The following is an 11432-nucleotide window of genomic DNA, read 5'->3' on the forward strand; positions in this document are numbered from 1 at the left end:
GTAGGAACTGAGAAATAAAGAAGATACCTGAAAATGTTTTTCATACTTCTTCCCCTCCTCCCCAATAGTTCAGCTTGGATCAGAGTTATGACATTCTTAGTAACGTCTACCCAACCAACAGCTACACTGAATTCTAGGTAATAGTATAACTGAGCCAAAATCATAAAGGGTAGCATTCTATAAACATGCAGAATATGTACATGTAACATATCGTGCCCTATTTCAGTTTTTTGTTTGCCTTCCACATTTTTTCTTCATTGAGCATCACTTCAGTAAGGTCTTTTGTCAATAACAGATACACAGAGCTGGATAAAACCCTATAAACTCAATCCAACTGGGAATCATGAGACCACCAGATGTCACAGTTGAGGCAGACACAAAATATAAGGCCAAAATACAAAGATATAGAGAGTGAAGGTACCTAAGATAAATTAAGTCAAAGTGTTGAAAAGCAAACAGCAATTCTTCAGGAAGCAAGAAGGGGAAGAAATAGTTTTTTTGAGACCCGAAAGCATCAGTGTAATGTTCAGGGAATGGCAGGAGATCCCATGTGATTGGTGGGCTGCAGGGTAGGCACAGCTTGCAAGATTGGTAGGGATTAGATCCTAAAGAGGTACATTATATTAAGGAACTGGGACTTTATTTTGTGAATCAAAATACAGTTATGACCATGGAACTCTCTGAAATTATAATGTGAAAATGAAATACCAATAATAATACACATTTAAAATTCTGATTTGCTAGTTTTCTTAGAATCTAAGAAATATAAAAAATGTGAACAATTTTATTTAAAATCCCCAAATGCCAGAGATAAAGTAAATCATCTTTTATTTTCATCTTATATTTGGTTATCATGAGACATGCAAAACCCTTCCATTTTAATGAGAACAGTGTTTTTGTGTCTTTTTATCACATATACGCTTAATATTAGGTGTAATGTTGCTAAGTCGGATCCGCATATGAGGAGCAGCATCAAGTCTTTTCCTATATTTCGTTTTTGTTGCAGCATAATATGAAAATCCTGTTTCACACAGGTGCATTGTAGCAAAAGGAAGAAGTACACGAACTGCACGCCTTGCAACGCTTGGGTACTCTTGAATTAGGCTACTCCAAAAATCATTTAGGGAAAGTTCACTGAAATTTTGTTTCACTTGAGAATCAGATGTTAAATCAATCAGGCTCTCATAGTCCCGTGCTACTAACGAGGCTGGTTTAACAGTTACTGTAAATGGATTTCTAACCCAAGCATTATTGTCATTTGTTACAGGAAAGTATTTTAACAGAGTAGAACGCAAACCCCTTAGGTGCTGTACAATGGCACTGCAAATATCTTTATCAACTGTAGAATTAATTTCAGTCAAAAAGTCACTGAGTGTAGGAAAACAATCAAAGTTTTCTTCTTCTACAGATGATGCCCAAAATGCCAATTTTCTTAACAATGATGACATTTTATCAAATACTGTAAAAACTGTCACATTTTTTCCTTGCATTGACAGATTAACTTCATTTAATTTAGTAAAAATATCTGCAAGATATGCAAGTCTTAGCAGCCAAGATAAATTTGTTAAACAATCAGATAGTTGAAAAGCAGAATCCATGAAAACCAACAGTTCACGACGAAGCTCAAAAAGTCTTACAAGAACTTTACCTCGGGAAAGCCACCTCACCTCTGTATTTAGAAGAAGTGCTGTATGCTGGGCACCCATTTCTTCACATAAAATTTTTAGTAGTCTGGATTGATGTGGTCGAGCTTTAATATAATTGATGATTTGTACGGCCTGATCTAGCACATTTTTCAGAGATGTAGGCATTATTTTAACTGCTAGTGCATGTCTATATAATAGGCAGTGACTACTGGTACTTTCAGGAGCCACACACTTTATCAAGGTGACAGCCTCAGCAATTTTCCCGTCCATTGCTCTAGAAGCATCACTACAAACATCAACACATTTTTCCCATTCAATTTCATGTTTCTGCATAAAACTATTTATGCAGTTGAAAATTTCTTTACCAGTAGCATTACTTTGCAAAGATTCACATAAGAGTAGGTCTTCCTCGATAGACTTATTAAACTGATAACGAACAAATACAAGCAGCACAGCAAGTCCTGAAACATCAGCCGATTCATCTAGTTGCAGTGAAAACCCATCACAGATTTTCAGTCTACAAACAAGCTCTTCTTCAATGTCAGCAGCTAGATCCTTAATTCGACGTGCAATGGTACTGTTTGATAGTTGTACTGCATCTATTTTTTTACTGTATTGTTCGTCAAACATCCTCATCACGACATCTTTTGCACAAGGTTTGATAAGCAATTCTCCAACAGTATGAGCCTCTCCACTCAGGGCGATATGGTAACTTACATTGTACGATGCCTCTGTAGCACTTTCATTATCTGTATTGACAATTTTAGGTGCTGGGGGCTTATTATTTTCAGGCGAATCAAGATGTTGTTTGAAAAAGCTTATGTCTTTGTCTTTATATGCAGCATGCTTAGTTTCCAAATGTCTTCGAAGCTTACTAGGGGCCAAAGAGCTATTTGATAAAATTTTCTTACATAACACACACTGAGCATGAGGTGCATCTCTATTTCCAAAGTAAGTAAATCCAAAAGACAAATAGCTTTCATCATATTTTCTTCTTTTTGGTTTCTTACTAAATGTTATTTTGTTGGAACTGGATATAAATTGGACCCTGGAAAGCTCATCTTCTGATTTTTTAGAAACTGAAGGCTGTAATTGTTCATCTTCACTTGGTAATATTCCAACATTTTGATCATTTGTTTCAGACACAATTTGATAAAAAGATTCTACTTCTTGTTTAAGACTTCCTTGTTTCGGCAATAGATCCATAGGCAATGTATTTGTGGTACAAAACATGGTTAGTTTAGAATAAACATTGAGTATCACAAATTTGTTGAAATTATAAGACAGGATACATAGAAGATGAGCAATCATCAAAGAGATGATATATAGCAACACATCAGTTAATTTGTAAATGCCTATGCATCAATGCGTTGATGGAACATCACACGTTCGTCTATCAGGTGATCTCTCATGCGATTTCCTGGTGCTCTCAGGTATGGCACACCTTTTCTTAAAGGCAGATTATCACATGAAAATAAAAGCTATAGAAATGAGTTTAGCAATCTTAAACTTATATTTTAATATAAACTATTAAAATCTATTGTTAGCATTGACCTTTTTTTCTTGGATTACTTATTAACTTAAAGAATATTAAACTGTGTAAAACACAATATGGGAACCATTAGGTAAAGAAATAATGAAGATTTGATGAGTGTTTTTAAGGGACCTTGAAGACTATGTCCCATGGCAGGGATTGGCAAACTTTTTCTATAAAGGGATATATAGTAAATATTTTTTACTTTGAGTCATATGGTCTCTGTTGCAATGCCTCAGTTCTGTAGTTGTAGCATGGCAGCAGCCATAGACAATACATAAAAGAAGGCACAACTGTGTTTCAATAAATCTCTACTTACAAAACCCAAACCATCATAGGGCACAATTTACCAACCCCTTCTCATGGTATATTGGAATCTCATTTAGCTTTCTGAAACCTATTGCCATTAGATACATTCATTGTTGATACTTTTATACATCTGAAGGTTGCTTTCAGGGCTAGCAACTAATATAATATGCTGTATTAAAAACACACAAACAGTTCAAGTTTTGCAAGACACAGAATTCTGCTGTATCTTAAATACTGTGTGTTGACACTGAAAATAAATTGTAGACCAAAAATCAGCTACTAGTTCTCTGAACTTAAAATTACATAATTTATATTACCCAAATTAAGACATTCAAAGTCAAGTAAGTACATTTTACTGATTATTCTGTATCCCATTATACTATAGATGAAAACTTAACCAAGACCTAAAGAAGACATAAATTCTAATTTTAATAGGTTTATTCCTCATATAATTTTTAAAAAATATAATTAAAAGGAAGGGTAACACAAATTTTGGGACCCCTAAAGAATACTACTAGCTTTGTAAGTTAAGAAATAAGACTTTAGTACCTCTCCAGATACAGCTACTTGTGATTTAAACTTTTATAATTTGGCTACAGAGTAAGCTTTGTAGTCCCATATTAGATCCTGAATGAAATTGGTCCTCCCATTACCAGCCAGAGGGTAAGATACCTGAAACGAGGCGTACTCCCTTCTGGAATCACACTCTCCACCTTGGCAGTTTGAAATGCAGACTCTTCAAAAGAATAAAATTAATGGATGGGGTGGAAGGGGAGTAACCAATAGCCTAGAATGAGAAAAATTAAAATTAGACACTGCAAAAGCAGCACTAACTACATACCTCTAAGTTGATCATCCATTACAATTTATTTTAGATCCAGGCAGTGCAAATGATTCTTCATTGCAGTGCAGATCATGGACTGAAACAGAAGATGCTTAACATAGTAAATATGCTAATATTTTTTGTCCTGTTTAATACCTTGGTGATTTCATTGTTTTGAGGTGCTCCCCAATCCACCTGAGTTCATAGAAATATATTAGAAACTAAGCCTAAAATTTAAACGTACAGCCACACCTTAATTGTCTCTAACACTAAGCACTGAAAGCAATGTAGAACGAAAGCACTCTATACATGGAAGTGCTACATGAAACATGCCTTTCTGCTGTAACTACTTTTGTCCCCTCCATAACCAATTCCCAGGTTACTGCTTACCGAGCGATCACTGTTTACAATATGTCAATAACTGCTAAATCCCTCATATAGATTAGCTTATTTAATCCTCAAAACAAACCTGAGAGTCAGGGACTATCAATAAACCCACTTTAGCGATGAACAACTAGACAGAAGTCACGTGCTATCTTAACACATCTTTTAAGTGAAGAACTAAGAACAGAACCCATAAAGTTCGACTGTGCCTAGCCATTATTTGTGTTTCCCTGAATACTCTGAATTTCCCAAGCACTAAAATATCTGGTACAAGGAGCTGGATGGTGCAAGGAGAAATGGATTACAATTGCCAAAAAGTGGAGGATCTCAAACTAGCAGCAGCAGAAAGCCCTACTTCTCCATTATGGGAAGCAAAAGAGCAGTAGATTCTCTTCCCATAGTCCCTATTTGGATTTAGTAACAGAGAATTTCGTGGAGCTGCTGGTGGACCTAAGATTAGCATCCTTCTCTTCTAATGCCAGAGGACACAACGGAGCAGGAAGCCTGTTTTCAGGAAGGTGGGCCTCAGCCCCACCTGTTTGGAGGTGCTTCCCCAACCTCTGGAGGACAGAGTCTGGAGTCCCTAGAGAGCAAAGTTTCTATTCCACTCCCTGAAAAGGGGGGGTGGGTGGTGGCTCCCTCATTTTTTGTCTTTCGGGTTAAACTGAAAGGTAGCACAGTCCTTTCACTCTCACCATCAGGCGGTTCCATCCAGCTTTGAACAATACCCCCAGGGGCAGGAGTGCAGTCCATTCAGACAGGAGGTGGGCGCGCGCGCTGGGGGGGGGGGGGGGGTAATGTACACACCGCTTCCAGCACCTAAATGCTTTTAGCAACGGTCACCTACATGTGTGTCCCGGGACAGCGCCCCTCAGCTCCTCGTCACTGGAGCGCGATGCCCGCAGACCGCCACAGCTGGGTACACTTCCTGTTGGCGCCCACCCACGCCTGCACAACTCTTCAGTCGCGCCCCGGGACGGCCGCCTCAGCTAACAACCACATGAACACATCGCAGCACCCAACACTATCTTTCTACTTCATTCCCATCCGTGACGGAGAGAACAGTCTCCGCTGCGGCTGGGCTGCAGAGCAGCGCCGCGGTCCCCGGCCGAGCCTGCGGCCGCCATTTTAGACAGCTCACGGCAGCGGCCATTTCAGAGCGCACCGCTCAGCCGCCGGGGCGGCTCTGGTCCTCACCTTCACCGAGGCCTGAACAGGGTCAAGAGCCAGTCGTCGCGGACTGGGGTCAGGAGGGAGGTGGGGGAGAATGAAAAGTAAAACAGGAAAGATTCGGGGACAGGGTGATGTTCTCAGTTCACGGATATCGCCTATGCCACCTCCACAGAGCTCCGACTCGCGGCTGGCAGGGTCGCTCTTCTGAAAATAAATTTAGCACTCTGGAGCACCCGAAATTACGGTCTCCACGAGCGACTCCTCCGATGCCCAATCAGTGCCAGAGTTGCTCCCTGCCACCAATCCTCGTTGAGCAGTGGGGCGGGACCAAAGGAAAGGACCAAGCGCGGTTGAGGCATTCCCTAGGAGCAGCCAGGGCGCTGGGTTCGTCTGAGCTGTGAGGTTGAGGTCCGGTCAGGCGCTAAGCGATTGTTTTCAAACTTCCCTTGGTCGTTGTCAGGCCTCGTTTAGAATACAAATACATGGTGCTACTACAGAGAGGGTGTGATCCTGGAGGGCCGGACTGGACCCGAGAAATCGGCGTGCTCTCAGGGTCTGGTGCTCCGCCCAGGCGGCGGGGACTTGAGATTCGTAGTTCCACGGGGGTACGCGCAGATGGGAGAGCCGCTGCGGCTATCGCGACCTCTTTGTTCTTCGAGCCGCACCCCAAGCCCAAGTTAAGCAACCGCCTCCTCTTTTCCTTGCTTTCCCACTGGAATCCGCGCAGAAAGCTCAACCTCCTTTCCCTTTTCCTCCCCGGCGCGGGAGCGTCGGGCTCTTGCAGGCCTGGCTGAGAGCTGAGCCCGACGCTCTTTAGGGCGCCCCTCCCGCTAGAGCTCTTGGCTGGTGACCCCAAATGGGGTCGGAGAGGAAGGGAGAGCGGCGTCCCCGCAGTGTCCACGGGAAAGATCAAAGAGTGCCCTTGCTCTGTCTGGGCACCTCTCGCAAGCGGCCCCATCCCGAAGGGACGCCCGGCCGTCTGCACCCACCCGCCAGTCCTCTCCCAATACTGAGTTTGCTAGCTGCAGTATTCAGGTATTTTACACCATAGCTCTACTTTCTCCCCTCTTTTTAAACACAGCGTAGCAAAAGCCTTTGGGTTGTGTATTTTTCATTTTGTGGAATCCTTCGCGGAGACCTGGAGTCGGTTTTTCCAAACTGGCACTTTAAAATATTTACACTTCTTGGAGGGACTTGTTAAAGTACATTGTATTAAACGGTAGGTTCCATTGTTTGCAATATTTTAGCTTTTCGAGGCCCCGTAGAAATAGGTAAGTGAAAAGTGGATCATGTTTTCGTATCCTGCACCAATGACAGAAAGTACCCAACTTGTGGCCAAAAGCCGGGACAACTTTTATTTTCTTAAACATGCTTCTTTGATATGTAAATAAATTTGGTAGGCATCGAAAAAAGCTTAAACCTTACTTTAACACAATTTTCAGGACTGCTGCAGATGATTCCCTAGGATTGGTAATTAAGGTGACCAATCGCCCTCCTTTAGGGAGGACAGTGTCCTTTTGTAAGTTTTGTCCTGCCTGGAAAAGTGTCCTACATGCCCTCCTTTTTGATATTGGAAGACTAATCTATAAATGTCCATATTTGATCGATGCAGAGTCGATCCATTGCGTGTGATGTGATGTATTTGTATTTGACATGATGGTGTGTCAAGGATCAGTACAGGGCAGTCAGACGCGATTATGAGATGCATGTGCTCCACATGGAAGAAGACCTTGAGAGAGTGCACAATATACCAAGCCTGCAAATGGCCTTGTGTACTTCTTACTGAAACACCAGCACATATGACATTGTAGACTCACGATTATTTCTTTCTCAGTGAATATTCAACCATAGATAGGTAAGCACAATTCACATTTTATTCATTATCTATTTAATAATTTCCAAATATATATAATTTTATTTACAGGTATTTTCCCAAAATTTGAGTTTTAAAGTGGAGATCTAACCTCAAACCATATCTATTAATAACACATTTTGATTAAATAGTTGCATAAAACAGATGTTTTTAAATTAGAAAATGATAAATACACCCAAATATCACTCCAAATTAGTGGTTTTGTTTGATATTCAGTTTTACTAAATGAGTGCTTCTTTCTTACAATTATTACTAAAAATTAATAGGCATGTAAGCATAATTACAATATAAAATATTACAAATGTTTTTATTTTGCATTTGTCATATTATAGTGTATTATTGTTGCAATGAATAAAATGTTTCTTTTATTTACGATATTGCTTTCTTCAATTTATTTTTGTCTTCCTTTTTATTGTAAGAAAGTTGCTCACCTTATGATAATAGAAGCCAACATTTGCTCCTAAATTTTCTAAGGCCATCCATCTCAGCAACTTCCGATCTTTGCCTGTGTTAGACTTTCCATTTATCTTCCTTATTATTTTAAAGTTATTCCTGTTAAGTCTGTTTTATTTAAACTTTAACCACAAAAGTAGAAATCAATTTTGGGAAGGGATACAGTTTTACTTGAAGAGCAAAGAATTTCAACTTGTCTTTTCTTTTTAAAATTTATTTTAGAGGAAGAAAGAGAAACATTGATTTGTTGTTACACTTATTTATGCATTCACTGGTTGATTTTTTTTATTACTTTTGAGAGAGAGACACACACACAGGAAGGGGGAGAGAGAGAGAGATGAGAAACATCAACTTGTAGTTGCAGCACTTCAGTTGTTCATTGGTGGCTTCTTGTATGTTCCTTGACAAGGAAGCTCAAGCCAAGCCAGCGACCTTTGGACTCAAGCCAGAGACCTCGGGATTTTGAACTGGGAACCTCAGCATTCCAGGTCAACTCTCTATTAACTGCGCCAGTACCGGTCAGGCTCAGTGGTTGATTCTTGCATGTGCCCAGACTGGGATCAGACTTTCAGCCTTGGCATATTGGGTTGACTGTCTAACCAACTAAGCTACCTGGCTAGGGCTAAGAAATACATTTTTTAATTGCAGGAGTTGTCTAGCTTCATAATAATGTTGGAATAATATCCCATATTACCATGTTTTATATTTCAGAAAAACCTTTTACATATATGTTCCCACTTTAGTCTTCATACATCTTGTTTACATCTTCATGAATTTGGAAAATCTAAAACATTCAATTGATAACAAATTCAACTAAAGCAGTGGTTCTCAAACTTTTTGAAGTCGGGGCACATTTAAAATCCTACAAATAATTGTAGGTGCACTATATACAAATTTCTGAGAAATATGTTATAATAATTAAGTCAAATATTAAAGAAAAAATATAAAGTCCAAGCGTGCTTTTATGGTAATTAAATGAAATAAATACGGCAAAATTAGATTTATTCTGACATTAAAAAACTTTTATATTACATTTTTTGTTATGCTTTTTAGAATTCATAAAAAGGGTTAAAAATAAAAAAATGACAAAAAGTTATCTTTTTATATATATAGATATATTCTTAGTAAGATTTAGTAAATTCTGCAGGTCCCGGCATGAATGTGTTAAGTTTTTTCATTCTTGTGTTTATGAGAAACATAAGCCTGAAGTGTCCTAGTGATTTCTTCAATGTTTGAGCAGATATTTGAAAGGCAAACTCTCATTTCCTTGTCAATACATTGAAGAATTCCTCTCTTTTTACTCTTAATTGTGTTGAGTGCAGAAAAACCCCCACCATACATATTATCTTAACTTTACACCAAAGAATAGAAGAAACTTGCCTCTAGTCTTTCTAGGGAACATGGAGGGTAGTGTAAACAATCCAGCACCACAGCTTAACAGCCTTTTGCAACCTAATCGGGCAAGTGAGGTGGGGAGTTGGGCAGACTGTCAGTTTACAGCCAATTCCCCACACCTCTGTCCCCTAAAAATCTTAACTCCAAAAAACCTGTTGGTTTTTTTGGTCCCCAACAGGCACATATTTCTCTGGAATACCATAGGGCACACCTGGAAATTTTCTAGGGTGCACCTGTTTGCCCTGGCACATACTTTGAGAACCACTGAACTAAATAAAGTCAAGTCTAGAATTTAATCTAGGTCCTAAAATCTGAAGTCTGATAATTAAGGGGCTTGAAATGTGAGAACTTTTTCTGCAATTGCTGTCAATAAATTATTACATTTAATCTTAGCCAAGAGGCTGAGAAACAATGCTGTCAATAAATTATGACAGTTGTTAATGAGTGCCATTCTGACTGGTGTGAGGTGGTATCTCACTGTGGTTTTAATTTGCATTTCTCTAATGATTAGTGATGTTGAACATTTTTTTATCTGTTTATTGGCCATCTGTATGTCCTCTTTGGAGAAGTGTCTATTCATTTCTTTTGCCCATTTTTTGATTAGATTGTTTGTCTTCATGGTGTTGAGTTTTACAAGTTCCTTATAAATTTTAGTTATTAACCCCTTAATCAGACATATTGTTGAATATGTTCTCCCATTGTGTGGTTTGTCTTTTTATTCTGCTCATATTGTCGTTAGCTATACAAAAGCTTTTTAGTTTGATATAGTCTCATTTGTTTATCCTGTCTTTTATTTCACTTGCCCATGGAGATAAGTCAGCAAATATATTGCTGCAAGAGATGTCGGAGAGCTTACTGCCTATGCTTTCTTCTTAGATGCTTATGGTTTCATGACTTACATTTAAGTCTTTTAGCCATTTTGAGTGTATTTTTGTGAATGGTGTAACTTGGTGGTCTAGTTTTATTTTTTTGCAAGTACTTGTCCAATTTTCCCAACACTATTTGTTGAAGAGACTGTCTTTACTCCATTGCTGGCGAGGATGTGGAGAAAGGGGAACCCTCCTGCACTGTTGGTGGGAATGCAGACTGGTGCAGCCACTGTGGAAAACAGTATGGAGATTCCTCAAAAAATTAAAAATGGAACTGCCTTTTGACCCAGCCATCCCACTTTTTGGAATATATCCCAAGAACACCATATCACTGACTCAAAAAAAAAAAAAAAAAAAAAAAAGGATCCCCCATGTTTATGACAGCATTGTTCACAATAGCAAAGATCTGAAAATAGCCCAAGTGTCCATCAGTGGATGAGTGGATTAAAAAGCTGTGGTATATATATTCAATGGAATACTATGGGGCCATGAAAAGAAGGAAATATTACCTTTTGCAACAACATGGATGGACCTGGAAACTATTATGTTAAGTGAAATAAGCCAGGCAGAGAAAGAAAAATATCATATGACCTCACTCATTTGAGGAATCCAAGAAACAATGTGAACAATGGAATTGAGACAGAGGAGGGATCAAAGGGACCAGAGGAAAAGAGGACATAGGGAAAGGGGATGATAGGATGGGATAAACCTGAAGGGAAGGGGGAGGGTGATATTGGGAAGGGAGCAAGGGAGATGTTGAGGAGAATACGGGGGAGGGAGGATGCATTCGGAGCAACACTAGAATCTATGTAAACAATAAAATAAAATAAAAGAAAATAAATAAATTATATAAAACAATTGCTGAAATAGGTGAGAAAAAATATGGACAATGTAAAACTCAGACCAATAATGTTAATTTTATAGCTAGCATTTATAGACGCAAAGCCTGGGCCAGGGTCTTTATACACTTTTA

General features: G+C 39.1%; 1 protein-coding gene across 7 annotated transcripts; it reads right to left on the reverse strand.

Annotated features, from left to right (window-relative positions):
* Positions 1-811: 811 nt before the first annotated feature.
* On the reverse strand, positions 812-6078 carry ZBED5 (zinc finger BED-type containing 5). Of its 7 annotated transcripts, none has more exons than XM_066250963.1 (4): positions 5894-6078; positions 4331-4409; positions 4162-4225; positions 812-3090 (listed from the first exon to the last, which is right to left on the reverse strand). In XM_066250963.1, the coding sequence occupies exon 4, from the start codon at positions 2955-2957 to the stop codon at positions 879-881; it is 2079 nt and encodes a 692-aa protein (XP_066107060.1). In that variant the 5' UTR covers positions 2958-3090; positions 4162-4225; positions 4331-4409; positions 5894-6078; the 3' UTR covers positions 812-878. The 7 variants fall into 7 exon arrangements, with proteins under 7 accessions (XP_066107060.1, XP_066107058.1, XP_066107059.1 ...); XM_066250961.1 differs by having other exon boundaries at positions 812-3095; XM_066250962.1 differs by lacking the exon at positions 5894-6078 and adding an exon at positions 5544-5883 and having other exon boundaries at positions 812-3095.
* Positions 6079-11432: the final 5354 nt, after the last annotated feature.

This window comes from Saccopteryx bilineata, chromosome 1, assembly GCF_036850765.1.
Source record: "Saccopteryx bilineata isolate mSacBil1 chromosome 1, mSacBil1_pri_phased_curated, whole genome shotgun sequence".
In the NCBI taxonomy this organism is placed as follows: domain Eukaryota; kingdom Metazoa; phylum Chordata; class Mammalia; order Chiroptera; family Emballonuridae; genus Saccopteryx; species Saccopteryx bilineata.

What these genes read in the sequence shown, in the direction of transcription:
- ZBED5 (XM_066250960.1), bottom strand. Translation starts at nt 2,957, where the DNA reads ATGATTGCTCATCTTCTATGTATCCTGTCTTATAATTTCAACAAATTT.